General features: G+C 45.1%; 1 protein-coding gene across 5 annotated transcripts in view; it reads right to left on the bottom strand.

Annotated features, from left to right (window-relative positions):
• LOC139548559 (E3 ubiquitin-protein ligase TRIP12-like) overlaps window positions 1–17,842 on the bottom strand; it is a 47,045-nt gene continuing 29,203 nt past the window's right edge. For all 5 annotated transcript variants that reach the window (XM_071358284.1, XM_071358288.1, XM_071358287.1 and 2 more), the window contains exons 22-42: window positions 17,626–17,726; window positions 15,299–15,473; window positions 14,523–14,664; window positions 14,078–14,269; window positions 11,341–11,492; window positions 10,987–11,144; window positions 10,698–10,771; window positions 10,386–10,585; window positions 9,396–9,523; window positions 7,634–7,785; window positions 7,044–7,186; window positions 4,498–4,654; window positions 4,200–4,298; window positions 3,878–3,992; window positions 3,427–3,581; window positions 2,949–3,113; window positions 2,406–2,570; window positions 2,167–2,280; window positions 1,967–2,061; window positions 1,759–1,862; window positions 1–1,418 (exon numbers count right to left, since the gene is read on the bottom strand). In XM_071358284.1, the coding sequence (XP_071214385.1) occupies window positions 1,222–1,418; window positions 1,759–1,862; window positions 1,967–2,061; window positions 2,167–2,280; window positions 2,406–2,570; window positions 2,949–3,113; window positions 3,427–3,581; window positions 3,878–3,992; window positions 4,200–4,298; window positions 4,498–4,654; window positions 7,044–7,186; window positions 7,634–7,785; window positions 9,396–9,523; window positions 10,386–10,585; window positions 10,698–10,771; window positions 10,987–11,144; window positions 11,341–11,492; window positions 14,078–14,269; window positions 14,523–14,664; window positions 15,299–15,473; window positions 17,626–17,726 (2,983 nt within the window). In that variant the 3' untranslated portion in view covers window positions 1–1,221. The remainder of the gene's footprint in view (window positions 1,419–1,758; window positions 1,863–1,966; window positions 2,062–2,166; window positions 2,281–2,405; window positions 2,571–2,948; window positions 3,114–3,426; window positions 3,582–3,877; window positions 3,993–4,199; window positions 4,299–4,497; window positions 4,655–7,043; window positions 7,187–7,633; window positions 7,786–9,395; window positions 9,524–10,385; window positions 10,586–10,697; window positions 10,772–10,986; window positions 11,145–11,340; window positions 11,493–14,077; window positions 14,270–14,522; window positions 14,665–15,298; window positions 15,474–17,625; window positions 17,727–17,842) is intronic.

The following is a 17,842-nucleotide window of genomic DNA, read 5'->3' as shown; positions in this document are numbered from 1 at the left end:
TGAGTCAAACAGTTACTTTATTTTATGTTCAGGTAAAAACATTAACCTGATGCAGTAAATTATTGCAGATCTTAGAAACCAGCACATGAACGACTGGGCCAGGAGAGCATTGAGTGGGGCCCTCCCCTGGCCACAGACTGCAGGTGCACACCACGGTTTGTTCCAAGCCAGCAGCCAAAAAAAAATAAGACAGCAAGAAGAAAAAAGGTAAAAAAAAAAAAAAAAAGGTGAAGCAGACATCCCCACCTCAAACCGGGCATGAAACTGCATATAAACTCTTATTCCATAAATGAACTTGAAATGCTATCTGGCCGTGAAACGATAAAAGGAGTCCAGCCAAATGGGTGCGCTCAGCTACAATAGGGATTTGGGGGGGGGGGGGCTCAGAGTTTGGCCTAAGCCAGTCAGTCTGTCAGAGCGCACTCCCTCAGAGTCCATCTGAGACACACTACTACTCTATCAAAGTGAGAGCAAAAAGTAAGTTAACTTATCCAACACACTGGATAACTCTTATGTTTGAGCTGAAGCTCTTTGTAATTGTAGACCAGAACACAATTTCAACTTGGGAAAAATATATATATAAAAAAAAAAGCTCTCATCACTACCCGCAGTCAACCAACTGCAACTCTCGTTTCCAAAAAATGTATACGCAAACACACACAAAAGGAGGGGTAGCAGAACCAAAACGCAACACAAACTGGGGCCGGGCCGTATAATACAGGAGAACAGAATGGAAAACAGACAAACTGAAGGGGAAAGGAGACATGAGAACAAAGAGCTATTCTATCAAATGTGTAGAATGAGCAGTCTGGAATTTTTTTCTGTACAAATTATCTTTGGAGCTAAAGTGAACCTAGCTTGCTCTATGGACCTCCCCAACACAGTGACATTCACCACTTGGGAAACATCCCTTTAAATATCACACAGCAACGCATTTTAAAATGTAACTCAGGTTTTTTTTTTCTTCGTTTTTTTTTAAACATTACTCAACTGATAATTTTTGTTTTGTTCTGCGAGTCATTTAACACCTTTTTTGTAGGAGACAGGGGCAGCAAATATATAACTCAAGTCCTTTAATTTCTGCAAGCTGTGTTCTCTAACAAGAAGGCTGTACACACTTGGCCTTGATGTAGGTGATTACAAAAAGAAAAACTAAAAAGGAAGTCATGATTTCGTCAGTTTGCTGTAGAAGGCATTTTGAATGGGAGAGAGACTGCGAGATCAGGACAGGTGAAAGGACTGCTGGCCCTCACGGGCCGCAATCAACAGTTTCTTGCGCATGATCTCGATGCTGGAGTAGTCAGGCAGCTTCAGGTAGTTGACGCAGGTCATAACCGACGGCAGGAAGTCGTCCGGGTTCTCCGTCGACTCAAATGTCTTCCGCACGATGGTCAGCGGCGGGTTCAGACTACGGAAACCTGGAGAGAAAGAGGTGGCATGATCAGAATCAGCTCAAAACTGCCATGGCTGGATTTGTCTGTCGACATACTTTTTTGTCTTGTCCTATTCTCTATACTTGAGGTCTATATTTTCATTTGCGGGTTTCCAGTAGAGTGAACAGTGTCACATTCATTTCCTTACTAAGTGCATGAGGGCACGACATGACTACAGCCTCAGTTAAAGTGCATTGCACTCTGAAAACATGTCACCCAAAGTGTGGGATTGTTCAATTCTCAAATCGGAGAATGGGACCACTCAACTTCGGAGCACAACAAATCTTCAAGTGTGTATGGTGAATATGTATCCATGAACACTCACCTCCAACAGGTAGCCTGGGGCTTCCTGTTACAAATTGCAGGAAAAGTCTCTGCTGCTCTGCATCGAAACTGCTGAGCACGTCAAACAGGAACCTCACAGCACGACTGTTGAGAGAAAGACGAAACGTCAAACCACTGTACTCTGACAAGTCCTAAACACGACACTAAGTGTAGGTCTGGTCAGAGCTCTGGTCGGTGGAGTAACTCACCTGTCATGCGTGTAGCCGTGGTCGGGCCGACAGCACTCCATCAGGGTCTTGACGTCCCAGGTCTCGGACTTGCTGCCACAAAGCAGCTGATCCAACTACAGGCGGAAGGGAGAGCACAGAGGGGGTTGGCAACGTGACATCCTGAAGACAACCAAACACGTAAATAAATTATTTTTGGGATTATTGATAGCAGTACTCACCTCTTCAGGGTAGAAATACTGCAAGTGATGCAGGGGGAAGACTGACTCAAACCCTTCCCTGAAAGATTCAAACTGGCGGGACACACCTTCGTTCATCGTCCAGTAGACCACCAGCTGTGGAGAGAATGGGACCAACGGTCAGCTCCATAAGGAGGTGGACACTGGTTTGTGGAGAGTCTATATGTAGGAGCGCTGTGTGTGTGTGTGTCTAAGTGTGTGTGCGTGCATGAGCTACCCACCCTGAGGTACTCCTCCAGGTTGTAGATGGTGACAGGGATGTCCTTGCCTCCCTTCTTCAGCTCGATGTTGGGGAAACCGGGCAGGGTGAAGTCCAGGCCTAGGTCCTCCACAGAGCAGCCGTTCATGTTGAGACTCTCCAGAGCCTGCTGCAGGGTCTCTCTCGTCTAGGAGGAAACAGGCCTTTTATTAATATGGGGAACGTAACATGGAAGAGCATCATCAATCTGATAGGGAGGGGCCAAAACGGTTTTACACTCCACCAAGCACTCTCCTTAGCAAAACATCACTGACACTTGAATACAGCTGCAAATTCTGACACGCATTAAATTTACGTGTGGACTGCAGAGCCCTTTGCGCAATGCGTGGGGAGAGCCACTAAGCGGATGTCTACTGGAGTGTAAATCAAGCCTTACTATAGCTACCACTATGAACCCCATCTCTGAGAAAGACCTCCATAAGAGTATCCAAGTTCTCATCACCAAAATCAAATTGTAATGACTGAGGTTAGCTGCATCTGGGGAGGTTGTGTATCGGGGACTGACTTGGGAGCGGTCCTGCTCCAGCCTCCTCTTCTGGCGGATGATGTCCTCCAGGTGCTGGATGGACTTGGCCACACCCGGGTCGATGTTGACCAGGTCGTGGGAGCTGATGGATGTCTCGTGCCGCAGCATCCACTTGTAGAAGGGCAGCCCCAGGGGCAGGTCCAGCTGGGAGGGAGACAGGTGTTAGATCAGCAGAGGGCTACCTACTGAGAGGTTCAGGTGAGTGTACAATTCTGCTTGAAAGGTGAGAGCATGTAGGAGGGCTGTAGAAGAGGGGAGTTGAAGTAGGAGCACAGAAAAAATATACAAAATCACCAAAATACAAATCACCTTTATTCTGGCAAACAGGGCTAAAGGCAAGTAATGTAAGTGTAAAAACCACTCCAAAACAACTAAAAGTGAAGGTCTAGAAGCATTAGCAGTGGAGACTACACAGAGACTGGTCCACTGGTCAGAGGTACAAAGTGTTACTGTTTACCAGTCTGAAGTCCATTATGGCCTTGGCCATCAGCTTGCCCAGGAAGCGGAACTTCATCTTGATTTTGGCGATGTGTGCCGGTTTGGTTGTCCTGCCAAAGGGAACGGCAAACAGCCCTCGGGAGCTGAACATGTACTTGGTCCCTTCTTGGCTTCCTGGGAGAAGGAAACAAGATGGTGGAGAAGAGGAAGAGTTGTTCCAATGTGGGTCTCAAAGACAAGCTACTCAGCAATGATGTCCTCTTTAGGAGCCCATATCTCCGCATGTGACTTAACAGTTGCCACCCAGGCACATCTTAGAAAACTGTAGGAGAGCTTTTAAATCTAAAATAAATCCTATTTCTGTCCAAATTACGTTTTGTTGTTTGTTGCAGAAATCACTTCTAAAATGTTTTTAGGAGCTCCTATTTAGAGACAAATATATTCCCCAGAGGGTTGGAGTAGAAAGTTACCTTTTGGGTTGGACAGGGCGACCTCCTCACCCCTCCACAGCCCGAGGTCGGCCCTCTGCAGCTCCTGGGAGACCAGGGCGTAGAACTCCAGGGTGGGACCCAGCCCTGTGCCCACCTGACAGAAGGACAGAGACCGGGGGAGTAAGGGAGAGAGAAAGAAAGAAATAGAGGCAGGAGAGCGATGGAGCTTCTATCTAGATAAGTTTAGGGTCATGTTCAAAATCTACCCCCCCAAACGACTCCAGGTTCTGAGAGGGACAAAGTCAAAATGGAGGTGATTGAACAGTGCTCTGTAATGAGGGTGTGAACGCGTGTACTGTACCTCGTTCTCATACTGGATCTCCAGCATGGCTCTGGAGCTGCCGAGGTCCTGCATCACTGACTCCGCCTGCTTCAGCAGCTCCTCACGGTTTATCGTTCGCTAGAGACAGGGGGAAGAGCAGAAACGAGGAGTTAGTGAAAAGACAAACAGGAGTGGGTAGAGATCCAGCCTGCTTTTAGTAATTTTTAATTAGGGATGTCCACTCCTCTTGGCTACAGTTATTAAACCCATTCCAGAAAGGCATTTGAAATGCATACATTGAGTCGATTAGGTGACATTACACCAAAATGTTCAACACCTTTTTTCTGTCGAGACGGGGCGCCACGCGGCTGTCCTGGGAATCTGACTGGTTGATCTCAGGGTTGGTGTCGAGGAGGCGCTGCATGGCCCGGTCACGGTCAAAAGCAGTCACATAGAAGAGCATCTGCCGTGTGTCGAATGGGAAGAAGAAGGGACTGGGGAAAAGGGAGTAACAATGATAGTTGGTCAAAATGCAAAGCATCTATATACTCACCGGACAGTTTATTAGGTACACCCATCTACACAGAACAAAAATATAAACGCATCATGTTAAGTGTCGGTTCCACCTTTCAACAAAAATGTCATTAACACATTTGTTCACATCCCTGTTAGTGTCATAATCCATCCATCTGACAGGTGTGGCATATCAAGAAGCTGATTAGACAGAATGATCATTACACAGGTGCACCTTGTGCTGGGGACAATAAAAGGCCACTAAAATGTGCAGTTGTCACAACACCAGATGTCAAGTTTTGAAAGAGCATTGACATGCTGACTGGAGGACTGTCCACCAGAGCTCTTGCAGATAATTTCTCTACCGTAAGCCTCCTCCAACATCCTTTTAGAGAATTTGGCAGTACGTCCAACCGTCCTCACAATGGCAGACTATGTGTAACCACACCAGCCCAGGACCTCCACATTTGGATTCTTCACCTGCGGGATCGTCTGAGACCAGCCATCTGATGAAACTGTGGGTTTATATAACCGAATTATTTGCACAAACGGTCAGAAACCGTTTCAGAGAAGCTCATCTGCGTGCTCACCAGGATCTTGACCTGACTGCAGTTCGGCGTCTTAAGACTTCAGTGGGCATATGCTCACCTTCGATGGCCCCTGGAAAAGTGCGCTTCATGCATGAATCCCGGTTTCAACTGTACCGGGCAGATGGCTGACAGCGTGTATGGTGTCGTGTGGGCAAGCAGTTTGCCGATGTCAACGTTAGGAACAGTGCCCCATGGTGGCGGTGGGGTTTTGATACGGGCAGGCATAAGCTACGGACAACGAACAATTTCATCGATGGGAATTTTAATGCAGAGGTACTGTGACGAGATCCTGAGGCCCATTGTCGTGCCATTTATCCGCCACCATCACCTCATGTTTCAGCATGTTACTGCACGGCCCCATGTCGCAAGGATCTGTACACACTTCCTTGAAGATGAAAATGGCCCAGTTCTTCAATGGCCTGCATACTCACCAGACATGTCACCCATTGGGCATGTTTGGGATGCTCTGGAATGATGTGTATGACAGTGTGCTCCAGGTCCTGACAATATATCCAGCAACTTCGCACAGCCATTGAAGAGTGGGACAACATTCCACAATCAGACTGCAATTCTATATGAAGGAGATGTCGCACTGTATGAGGCAAATGGTGGTCACACCAGATACTGACTGGTTCTCTGATCCACACAACTACCTTCATTTTTCTTTAAAGGTATCTGTGACCAACATATGTATATCTGTAATACCAATCATGTGAAATCAATAGATTATGGCCTAATGATATTTTTTTAATTGACTGATTTCCTTATATGAACTGTAACTCAGTAAAAACTTTGAAATTGTTGCATGTTGCATTTATATTTTTAGTCAGTGTAGTACCAGGTCTGACCCTTCTTTGCCTCCAGAACAGCCGGAATTCTGTGGGCCATTCTACAAGGTGTCGGAAACGTTCCTGATGCGAAGGCATCACGCAGTTGCTGCAGAAAGAAAGGCGGAACATTCATGGGAACAGCCCGATCCATCTCATCCTAAAGACGCTCTATTGGGTTGAGGCCACTCAAGTAAAGTGAACTTGCTCTCATGTTCCAGGCTGCTTTTCCACTCCTCAATTGTCCAGTGTTGGTGATCGCGTGCCCACTGGAGCCAATTCTTGTTTTTAGCTGATTCGAGTGAAACCCGGTGTGGTCGTCTGCTGCAATAGCCCATCCGTGACAAGCATTAACAAGGCGTGCACCACTAATGGTCCACTTGTGGCCCGCCTGTTAGTTTGCACGATTCTTGCCATTCCCCATCGACCTCTCGTCAGGTTTTCGCCGAAAGGAAAGCCATTAACTGGATGTTTTTTTATTTGTCGCACCATTCTTGGTAAACCCTAGACACTGTCGTGAGTGAAAAGCCAAGGAGTGCGGGGTTTCTGAGATATTGGATCCGGTGCGCCTGGCACAGCCAATCATACCACACTCACTTAGAATGGGCAAAAGAAAGTGGCCTAACATTCAATCGAACAGTAACTGAATGCCTCGATGCCTGCTTTATCTAGTTGGCCACGTGACTCACTGTATGTAGGCGCGATCCATTTGTGGAAGAGGTGGTGTACCTAATAAACTGGCCAGTAAGTATATATATTCAGTTGCTTATGTGGGGTTAATCTTGGGCCTGGAAGAGAAAATTGAAGTCTCAGTTTACTTCCTGAATTGAAATTGTCCCCAACCCTGGTCTAGACATGCGGTTTGAGGACATTGCATTAGTGAATACTCAGTCAAATATTCAGGAAAAGCTAGGCAGGTTCTTGTGGGTGTTTATGAGCTGAAAAGTAGTTACCAGGTCTTGCCGAGCTCTGTGAGCCAGGTGGGGATGTTGCCGGTCATGATGACCAGAGGGTCCTGCAGCTGTCGGTTGGCCTTGGCTGTCAGCTTACTGTTGATGAACTCACTGGTAGGGATGATCTCCTTAGACACAGCATTCTGAAAAAAACAACCTCAGTCTACTGGAACTACAACACAGTGCCCCTTCTCTGATGCAAAGAAACAGGGGGCTAGGTTGTTTGAATGAAAAAAATAACATTAATTTGGGCAACTGTGTGCACCAAACAGCTGTCTAGCTGGCAGACAGTTATATATATGGTACATTGTGGTTTACCTTCTACAAGCCCACAGACTATAAAGATATCTTTAGCATTATGTAGAACATGACACGGACAGTGGAATATGTTGGAGGCAGACATACAGGCTTGTGTCACAAATGGCAACGTATTCCCTACATGGTGGACTACTTCTGACCAGATCCCTATTGGTCCTGGTCAAAAGTAGTGCACTAATAAAAGGTTATAGGGTGCCTTCTGGGACTCAACCAGTATGTTCAGTTAGTGCCAGTATCTGTGGGCTGGAGAGGGGATAGGACAGGCTACTCACGTCGTACAGGTAGAACCAGTAACTACTAATGGAGTGCAGCACCCTCAGCAACAGGTTGACATCCAGAGACGGGTCGTCGAAGGTGATGCTCTCTGGGGGTTCTGACATGAGGTACATCTCCAACGGGCTGGCCACGCTGGGACACACGCCGTCTGGGAGAGGAGACAGCAAGTCAGGGTCATAATTTCATGCACACGGTAGCAAAACGTTTTGCAATGGTAAACAAAAACAAGCGTTTCTTATTGGACAAGGGCAGGTAGTCACTTGTTTGACCTTTTCGTGGCCAATGAATACGACACAGATATGTGGTAGCTAAACTGACATGATAAAATGTATAGTATGAGATAAGGACTTGAGTGGGCAGATTTAGTGTAGGTCAAATAATGATCAAATCTCCTATGTAGTGCACTACTTTCAAAAGTAATACGGTGTAGAGAATAGAGTGTCATTTGAAACTGTAAAAGCCCTTTGGCCAGGGGGTTAGTGCAAATGCAAAGTTTTGGAAATACATTTGATTAATTGATTAGACAGACCATATCTGTGGGCTTGTGTGAAGAGGTCATCTCAGGTCACATTAATTCAGATGGTAAAAAAAAAGTCAATTGACCAGTCACTAAGCACCGCCCCAGAATTTTGGGCACACCGATGGATAGCAACTGTAGTCCAACACCTCGGACAAGCTCATGTTTAAAACCCTTGGAAGCCATGGAGGGCTATGATTTGTTTTTAAACGATGATACATGAAATAGAGCCTGTTGTAATATTTTTCGAAAACAAAATTATACTGCGGTTACATTGTTTGCTCGCTAGCAACGTACAAGACCATTCGGAGGAGCAGAAAGGAAATATATTTTTTACACTGATCGGCTACCATATGGGGCCAAAAGTGTTTATTGGGATCTCTTCTTGAAGATAGTGGTTTCCTTATGTTTTGATCGCATACAGACCCTTCACCAGTTGTTTAAAGACAATGTTACATATAGGGTTAATATAACTGGTTCTGCAAATGCATGTTAGCTAGCTAAGTTGGCTATATTAAAAGAAAATAATGCTAATTTGCTGTTGACATTAGCCAACAATTAGAGCGCGCTTAGCAGAAAAAGTAAGAAAGCTCAGGAAAAACATTGACACATTTATCCCCTTATTTTTGTTGCCACAAAACGACCTCCATATTCCCATGGGTTACCTTCAGACGAGTCCCATGATACTCGTGGGGGTCGTAGAGCAAAACAGAGAACATCCTCGTGAGTCATCTTTCCACTACAGACATTTTCGTGAGAAGACCAATTTTCAGGAATGTCTCATGGTATGAAAAGCACCGCTATAACTCAGCCAACTTCCATCGCAGATGCGGAAGGACGACATGGGCAGATAAGGTGGATTTAGACGCAGCCCTTGCAAAAAAAAACATCTCTAGCTTAAACTGATATTTTGATGGGGATTCTTATTTTTATTTTTTACTTAGATTGACGCACGGGTTCGGAAATAGACTTAAGGATTACAAACAGTTTGAGATCATTGTGAGGGGTTTTCGCCAGTGGTTTGAAAGATGAATTGGGCTTCGTGAAAATGTTGACCGAGGTTGCAACAGTAACCAAGGGGGGCAAGGCTTAGCGAAGGGTCAGCTCACTCCCTCCCCACTGTAAGGAGTACATTAGAGTTGCACTATAAAATAAACCAGCAGAACTTGTCTCTCAGTCTCCAGGCCAGTAGACAACACAGACACCCACCTAGGCCCAGAGGTGGTGGTAGTGGTTCCTACCGTGCCACAGCTCGTCCTGTTTCTTGGCATTGCGGGGCGAGGTCTTGGTGGGGGCAGTCTGTGCCCGGCCCCTCTTCCCTCCCACCACATCCTTAGTGCCATCCTCATCCTCCCTCACTGGCTTATACCTGATGGGATAGAGAGTCTCTACATAAAGCATATCGTGGAACATGACTACACTGCCATGTCAGTTGCATTTGATCACTAACTCAGCCACCTATTAGACATGTGTGTTTGTATGTGAGACATCTCAACCCTAACAGCCACCTACTACAAGCATCAGTCAGATATGTTCAGGGCCAAATGCAGGTATATTTAGGTATTGGCGGGCAAGAAAGTCTATTTCACCCGCCACTGTTTTTAAAGTAATTCTGCTGTTTTGTTTCATAGCTGTTTATTGCACAAATAAAAACGAATCCTATATCCCACCTCAAGCAGCAACACTGTCTGGCAGGGGAGCTAAGCTCACTGAGTGAAGTGCTGATCGATACATTTTTGGAGGCACTGGGCACATGCATAAAAGATAGTGTAATATACTCTATTTACATTGTTTTGTTCACAAGTTCAGTTGTTTTTCAACGCTAGTTTGAGTCTGCTGCTTCAACTGAGAGCGAAGAGACAAATCTTAGACATGTGACTGGACTCGGGTGGCCCCGTTACTATGGTAACCACGTGCCCTTAAAAGCGCAGCAGAACATTTTGTGTCTGATAATTTTAATTAAAAGAGGTAAAAAAAATGAAATTGAGCAATATACCACATTATTTCTTACTAATACATTTCTTGTTTTAGAAACATGGTCATCTGTTTTATATAATTACAGCAAAAAAATATTTTGGCTGATAAAACAAATCTGAGGGGCTGGTAGATTTTCTCATCTACCTGCCACAGTGGCTGGTGGACCAAAAACACAATTTTAGGCTATGGTTGGGTTCGTTAATCAGTCCAGCCTATAGACTGGTGTGTGTGGACAGCCAGCGTAAAAGGGATACCATATGGTGTGGGTTTTGGTCCAGATGCCGGCCCGTCCGAGCGGGTTGGCCTCGTCGTCCGTTGACTCCCTCTCCTCCTCTGCCTGCAGGCTGAACTGCCGCACCGCCTGGTAAACCGTCATGTTGTAGGGCAGCAGGTGGTCGCCGATGTAGAACTGCAGCCGGTGGCGCACGCTGCCTGAGTTCAGGAACTGGGCCGCCTGGACAGAGATAGACGGTCAAGTTAGGGTGGAAGGTAACATAGTTATTGGTGGGGGAAAGAGGTAGTATCCAATATGGAGAGTATTTTGCAAGGACATTGTAGCTACGTACCAGCGATTCATCAATTTCATCGTCTGAACCATCATCGTCGCTGTCCTCATCCTCCTCTCTTATTCGTCCGTAACCTGTAGACAAAAGTCCCATTGAGCACGTCAGCATGTTAACCATAAAGGAGACATTCTATTCTGCCAGAAGAGAAGGACAGAAATACTCTGGGAAGGAACTTGAGAAAGCAGCCCCGTTGGATGAAGATCATTTGTGGGTGACCTATGCTCCACCGAGTGAAAGGGCTTAAGTCAAGACAGTAACTCAATGTAAAGAGACAGTTCCCAGTGCTCACCTCGGACCACCAGGTAGCGTTCAATGGCCTGTACCAAAGCCAGGGGGTCAATTTTCACCGGGCCCCCCTTCCACTGCTTCACATTGGTGCAGTCCGGGTGCCTCTGCAGCTGACACTTGAGTTGGTGTGTGTTGAAGAACTTCAGAGCCTGAGAACCTCTGAAGAACACACAAGTCAATAGACAAGATCACAAAGATACAAAAGAGGTAAATACTGGCAAGTCCCCTTCCTTGACCTACACCCATAGACTTCAATAGGACATCACACATTAAGTAACCACACATTAGTGAATGGCTGACAAAAATAGGGTTTGTGGAACAAAAGGAAGGGATGGAACTTGGTAAATGAACTAACCTGCTCCCGTTGCCGTTGCCACTGGGGAAGTCGTGCACCTTGACAGGGAACTGCTCCATCTGGCTTAGGCAGTTGTTCATCTTGCGCACCAGTGACAGCAGGGGCCCGTTCTCAGATGGCTCCAGGCGGCCTGCCGGCTCCATCCCCGGGATCTGGACGGGCATAACACAGGAGGGACATACTTCAAACAAACTGCAAAGACTTGTCGTATTCATCAGGGCACAACGTATAAACATTTTTGAAACAGAAAATTTAAAAAAGCATTTATTTCTGGGATAAGTTTAGGTAGTTCCTCCCTTTAGTTTTATTCCATTTGTTTCCTACTGAGTACAACCAGGGTTGAATATTGCCATTGTAAAAAAACTGACAAAGCATGGTTTTGCAATCAATTGTGTCATACTGTATTTAGACTGTTCAAAAGATGGGCCCAATCAAAACCATGAAAAGGAATAACCCAAGGAGGCCTAGATGCAAAATACTTAATTTAATCCATGCTTGAAAAAATACAAAGAATGACAGTGCAAGGAGCTATAAGAAAGTTGAGCTGAAATAAAAGATTGCAGACATTATCCATACGGACAAAAAGTTAATTCCCTAAAATGTTGTGCACAAATATTTTACATTCCTGTTAGTGAGCAATTCTCCTTCGCCAAGATAATCTATCCACCTGACAGCTGTGGCATTAATCTTTCAAGGAGCTGATTTAAAAGCATGATCATTACACAGGTGCACCTTGAACTGGGGACAATAGGCCATTAAAATGTGCAGTTGTCACAACATAATGCCACAGATGTCTCAAGTTGAGGGTGTGTGCAATTGGCATGCTGACTGCAGGAATATCCACCAGAGCTGTTGCTAGAAGTTTGAACGTTCATTTCTCTACCATAAGCCGCCTCCGTGGTTTTAGAGAATTTAACAGCATATCCAACCGGCCTCACACCCACAGACGACGTGTATGGCGTTGTGTGGGCGAGCGGTTTGCTGACGTCAACGTTGTTAACAGAGCGCCCCATGGTGGCGGTGGGGGTATGGTATGGGCAGGCATAAGCTAAAGACAACAAACAATTGCATTTTATGGATGGCAATTTCAATGCACAGAGATACCATGACGAGATCCTGAGGCACACTGTCGTGCCATTCATCCGCCATCATCAACTCATGTTCCCACATAACGCACAGTCCCATGTCGTAAGGATCTGTACACAATTACTGGAAGCTGAAAATGTCCCAGTTCTTTAAAATGACCTGCATACTCACTAGACATGTCACCCATTGAGCATGTTTGGGATGCTATCGATCGATGTGTACAACGTGTTACAGTTCACGGCAATATCCAGAGAGGGACAACATTACACAGCCCACAATCAACAGCCTGATCAACTTCATGCGAAGGATGTGTCACGCTGCATGAGGATCAACGCCCCTAATTTTATTAATATTTTTCAAGTACCAACAGATGCATCTCTATTCCCAGTCATGTGAAATCCATAGATTAGGGCCTAAAGCATTTATTTCAATTGAACGATTTCCTTAAATGAACTGTAACGGAGTAAAATCTTTGAAATTGTTGCATGTTGCGTTTATATTTTTGCTCAGTATAAATAAAAAAGGAGCATACGTTTCAGCCTTATGCCTTCAGAGCTGTACAAACAAACGAGGAGACACGTATTTAAGACACCTGCTGTGCGTAACAGGAGCAAGCAGCTATAGTTCATTAGATACTGACAAATTGGTAGTTAAATGTATATTAACAGGGAATATGTAGAAGAATATTAAAAACTGACAATTCAAATGTCACATATAATTTAAAAAAAGACAACGGTCTAAGCCAGTGTTTCCCAACTTCCATTGTGTTGTAGCCCAGGACAAAAACACCCGATTCAACTTGTCAACTAATCACCAAGGCCTCAATGAGCTGAATCAGGTGTTTTTGCCCAGGGCTACAACAAAAATGTGCTGTTGTGGATACTCGAAGACCGGAGTTGGGAAACACTGGTCCAACCTACATAATGTAGGGCTCCCGAGTGGGGCAGCAGTCTATGGCACTGCATCTCGGTGCTAGAGGCGTCACTACAGACCCTGGTTCGATTCCAGGCTGAATCACAACCGGCCGTGATTGGGAGTCCCATGGGGCAGCGCACAATTGACCCAGCGTCATCCGGGTTTGGCTGTCAACTGACTTGACAAGTTAAATAAAAAGTTTAAAAAATATATATATAAAAAAAAAGACTAAAAAGACTACATTATATAAGCAATAGATACAGATGCAATACTCTAGTAGGCCACAAAACTTGAGGGTGGGGCTCAGTTGAGTGAGTACCTTTTGAACTCTAGGAGAAAAATATACATACAGACCAGCTGCCATTCATTCTAGCCTGAGCGCAAACCCTCATACTGGCTTTATAATGTATTTAGAGCCATGAGATGTATAGCCAATAACTAGGGCCTTGAGTTTATCCTGGTCAGGTCAATCTGAAGTGGTCAGGGAAAAACTTGATGCCCTACTAGCGCAACATGGCCCATTTGTTTGTGTGACAGCCTTCCTAGACAGATGTTTTTATTTATTTTTAAGATGCCCTCAGCTCCAGTCTCTGCCAACATGGCCTATTAGACTGGAGTTGGCTACATTCAGTCACTGGATACTGAGAAAGGATGAACGTCTTCATCGGGCGAAAGACAAACTTCTGATAATAGAAACAGAATCTCATTCTAGTTCTGTGCTTCAGACCAGCCTTACCGGGCAGCCGTAGAAGACGTGCAGGAACCTCTTGAGGCGGACGTCACGGCTGACCAGGTCACGGTCACTGCTGGAGGTCAGGTAAAGCAGCAGCTGCTTGACCAGGCCGCTGTGCTGGATCTCGAACGACGACACGTCCGACTCTGACACGATGCTGCAGATCTCCACGAGGCACTCCACGCCACCGTCCATCTGGTGGGGGATTGGGGGTGTGACAGCGGTCAAGAAGTGTATCATAACCCAAGTCACTCACCATCATACCTTAATGACCTTGTCTTTAGCTAGCAATGTAGATAGTACCATCAAAACAGCAAAGCAAAACAGCTGTTCAAGTTAGTATTAGCAAACAGGGTCTCCAAAGCAGTCTCCAAGATCTCAACTAATGACTATTTACTTTCATCGTGTGCAATACTACAACATGGGAGAGTGTTGGTGAGTACAGTACCTGTAGGCTGAGCTGTTGCGTGGCGGTGCAGAGTCTCTGGAGTACATTTAGTGCGGGGTTGCTGCCATCAATGTTTTCAGTGTTGAAGTAGCGTGCCACAAACTTACAGGCCTGCTCTTTGATCCAAGTCTTGATCTTGTCCCTGTAAGGGGGCGACCATCATCATCACCACTACTACTATTGGCTGTCTTGTTTTCTCAATTCTTTAACTCCCTCACAAAGACCATTGGAGGAGGTTGTCCAAGGGGAGAGACCTTGGAACCAGGAGGAATCTAAGATTTGACAGCTTGGGTGCAATCGATTTGACTAAACCAGGGGTGTCAAACAGAGCCCAAGGGCCAAATCCGCAAGCCCATTCAATTTTAAGTGCAGCCCTCAGGACCTGAGACTGCCAAACGAGGGGCACATTATTTGGGATTAAACTCTTGCTATGTCACGTGACAGTCTGTATTGAATGGCACCTTTCCCCAAAGCGTTCAACGTTCTTGGACAGGTATGTTTGCACCGTGTGGTGGGGTGTGAAGCAATGAGTGACAAATTTAAAAGGGTAACGTTGCATTTTGAATGCTCATATTTACACAACCAAACCTGTTTTTCAACTGATCTTCAGGAACAGCACCGTTGCACACCAATTTTCATACTGAACACAGCCCTAGCTACATTTTCTGAGCGAGCCAATGATAACCACCAACACCACTATTATAATCTCCACCACTACTACCAACACTGCGATAAAATCATCATCATCACCACCACCGTAATGGTTTCCGTCGTACCTGTTGTTGGAGACAGAGTCCTTGGGAAGGGCGCGTGCCAGGCCACTCACACCGGCCGTGCGAGAGGGCTCAGAGTTGGTGCTGTTGGTCTGGGCGCCCAGCTTGCCCCAGGTCTTGGGGTTCAGACTGGCCAAGAAGGAGGATTTGGGGGACTGAGTAGTGGTAGGACTCTTGGCTGTAGGAACAGTAGAATGGTTAGTCACAGGATGAAACATGACAAAGTGGGTCTCAAATGATACCCTATACTTGAGTGTTTCCCAAACTCGGTCCAGGGACACCAAAGGGGTGCACATTTTGTTTTTTTCCCAAGCACTAGACAGCCAATTAAAATCATCAAAACTTAATGATTGGTAGATTATTTGAATCAGCTGTGTAGTGCCAGGGCAAACACCTAAACATGCACCCCTTGGGAAACTCCGTTATAGTTGTTTGAAACAGACACCAGATTCTCTAGCAGATATTAAAGAATGAAGTCATGCTGTATTTATTTATGTCAAGAAATCATAAGGATCAGTTTGCATTCTGCATAAATGTCCCAAATATACCAGGACTCCAGGCACAAAGAGGCATGAGACCAATGATGCCGCAAATGAGAACCAATTTTGAAGCATCGACTCGTCCTGGTTTTACACACACTAACAGTCAAACGGTTGCGACACCTACTCATTCCAGGGTTTCTTTAGTTTAAAACATTTCTACATTGTAGAATAATAGTGATGACATCAAAACTATGAACTAACACATATGGAATCATGTAGTAACCAAAATATAAAAAATAAATTGTGTTGAACAAGTCAAAATATATTTTATATTTGAGATACTTCAAAGTAGCCACCCTTCGCCTTGACAGCTTTGCACACTCTGCATTATCTCAACCAGCTTCATGAGGTAGTCGCCTGGAATACATTTCTATTAACAGGTATACCTTGTTAAGTTAATTTGTGGAATTTCCTTCTTAATGCATTTGAGCCAATCAGTGTTGTGATAAGGTAGGGTTGGTATACAGAAGATAGCCCTATTTGGTAAAAGACCAAGTCTATATTACGACAACAGCAGCTCAAATAAGCAAAGAGAAACGATAGTCGATCATTACTTTAAGACATGAAGGTCAGTCAATGTGGAAAATGAAGAAACTTTCAAAGTTCTTGACAAGTGCAGTCACAAAAACCATTAATCGCTATGATGAAACTGGCTCTCATGAGCACTGCCACAGGAAAGGAAGACCCAGAGTTACCTCTGCTGCAGAGGATAAGTTCATTACAGTTACCAGCCTCAGAAATCGCAGCCCAAATAAATGCATCACAGAGCTCAAGTAACAGACACATCTCAACATCAACTGTTCAGAGGAGACTGTGTGAATCAGGCCTTCATGGTAAAAGTGCTGCAAAGAAACTACTACTAAAGGATACCAATAAGAAGAGACTTGCTTGGGCCAAGAAACACGAGCAATGGACATTAGCCCGGTGGAAATCTGTCCTTTGGTCTGATGAGTCCAAATTGGAGATTTTTGGTTCCAACTACTGCGTCTTTGTGACGCGGTGTGGGTGAACAGACGATCTCTGCATTTGTGGTTCCCACTGTGAAGCATGGAGGTGGTGTGATGGTGCTTTGCTGGCACACTGTCTGATTTATTTGGAATTCAAGGCATACTTAACCAGCATGGCTACCACAGCATTCTACAGCGACACACCATCCCATCTGGTTTGTGCTTAGTGGGACTATCATTTGTTTTTCAACAGGACAATGATCCAACACACTTCCAGGCTGTGTAAGGGCTATTTGACCAAGGAGAGTGATGGAGTGCTGCAGCAGATGACCCAACCTCATCCCAAACCATCTCAATTAGGTTGAGTTGGACCACAGATTGATGGAAAAGCAGCCAACAAGTGGTCAGCATGTGGGAACTCCTTCAAGACTGTTGGAAAAGCATTCCAGGTTAAGCTGGTTGAGAGAAGACCAAGAGTGTGCAAAGCTGTCAAGGCAAAGGGTGGCTACTTTGAAGAATCTCAAATATATTTTGATTTAACACTTTTTTGGTTAATACATGATTCCATGTGTTATTTTATAGTTTTGATGTCTTGACTACTTTTATACAATGTAGAACAGCCAAAATAAAGAAATCCTTGAATGAGTAGGTGTCCCCAAACTTTTGACTTGTACTGTATGTATGCATACATACACACATGCATGTGTACACACACACACACACAGGAATTTTACCTATACTACTACAAATGTATCATTGACATTTAGCACTATTTGTATCACCTGTGAGAACCATGTGCATCCAGGCTTAGAGACTGTATGATACTTCCAATAACAATTACCCTGATTGTCTACTTTGTCTTCGTCCCTGGGAGGAGAGTACTTAGGCCTTCTGGGCCCTCTCTTAGGCAGACGTTTTCTCTTCAGCACATCACTTAACCGCCTAGGAGAGAGGGCAAGATTAATGTTGTTCTATGGAGGAGTGTATGAGTGTCCTTGCGTGTGGTATCTGACCTATCATACATGCACATTCACGTATTCATGTATTTAGTATTCGTG

Source organism: Salvelinus alpinus, chromosome 21, assembly GCF_045679555.1.
Source record: "Salvelinus alpinus chromosome 21, SLU_Salpinus.1, whole genome shotgun sequence".
Classification (NCBI taxonomy): domain Eukaryota; kingdom Metazoa; phylum Chordata; class Actinopteri; order Salmoniformes; family Salmonidae; genus Salvelinus; species Salvelinus alpinus.
This window is presented reverse-complemented; position numbering and strand designations above follow the sequence as displayed.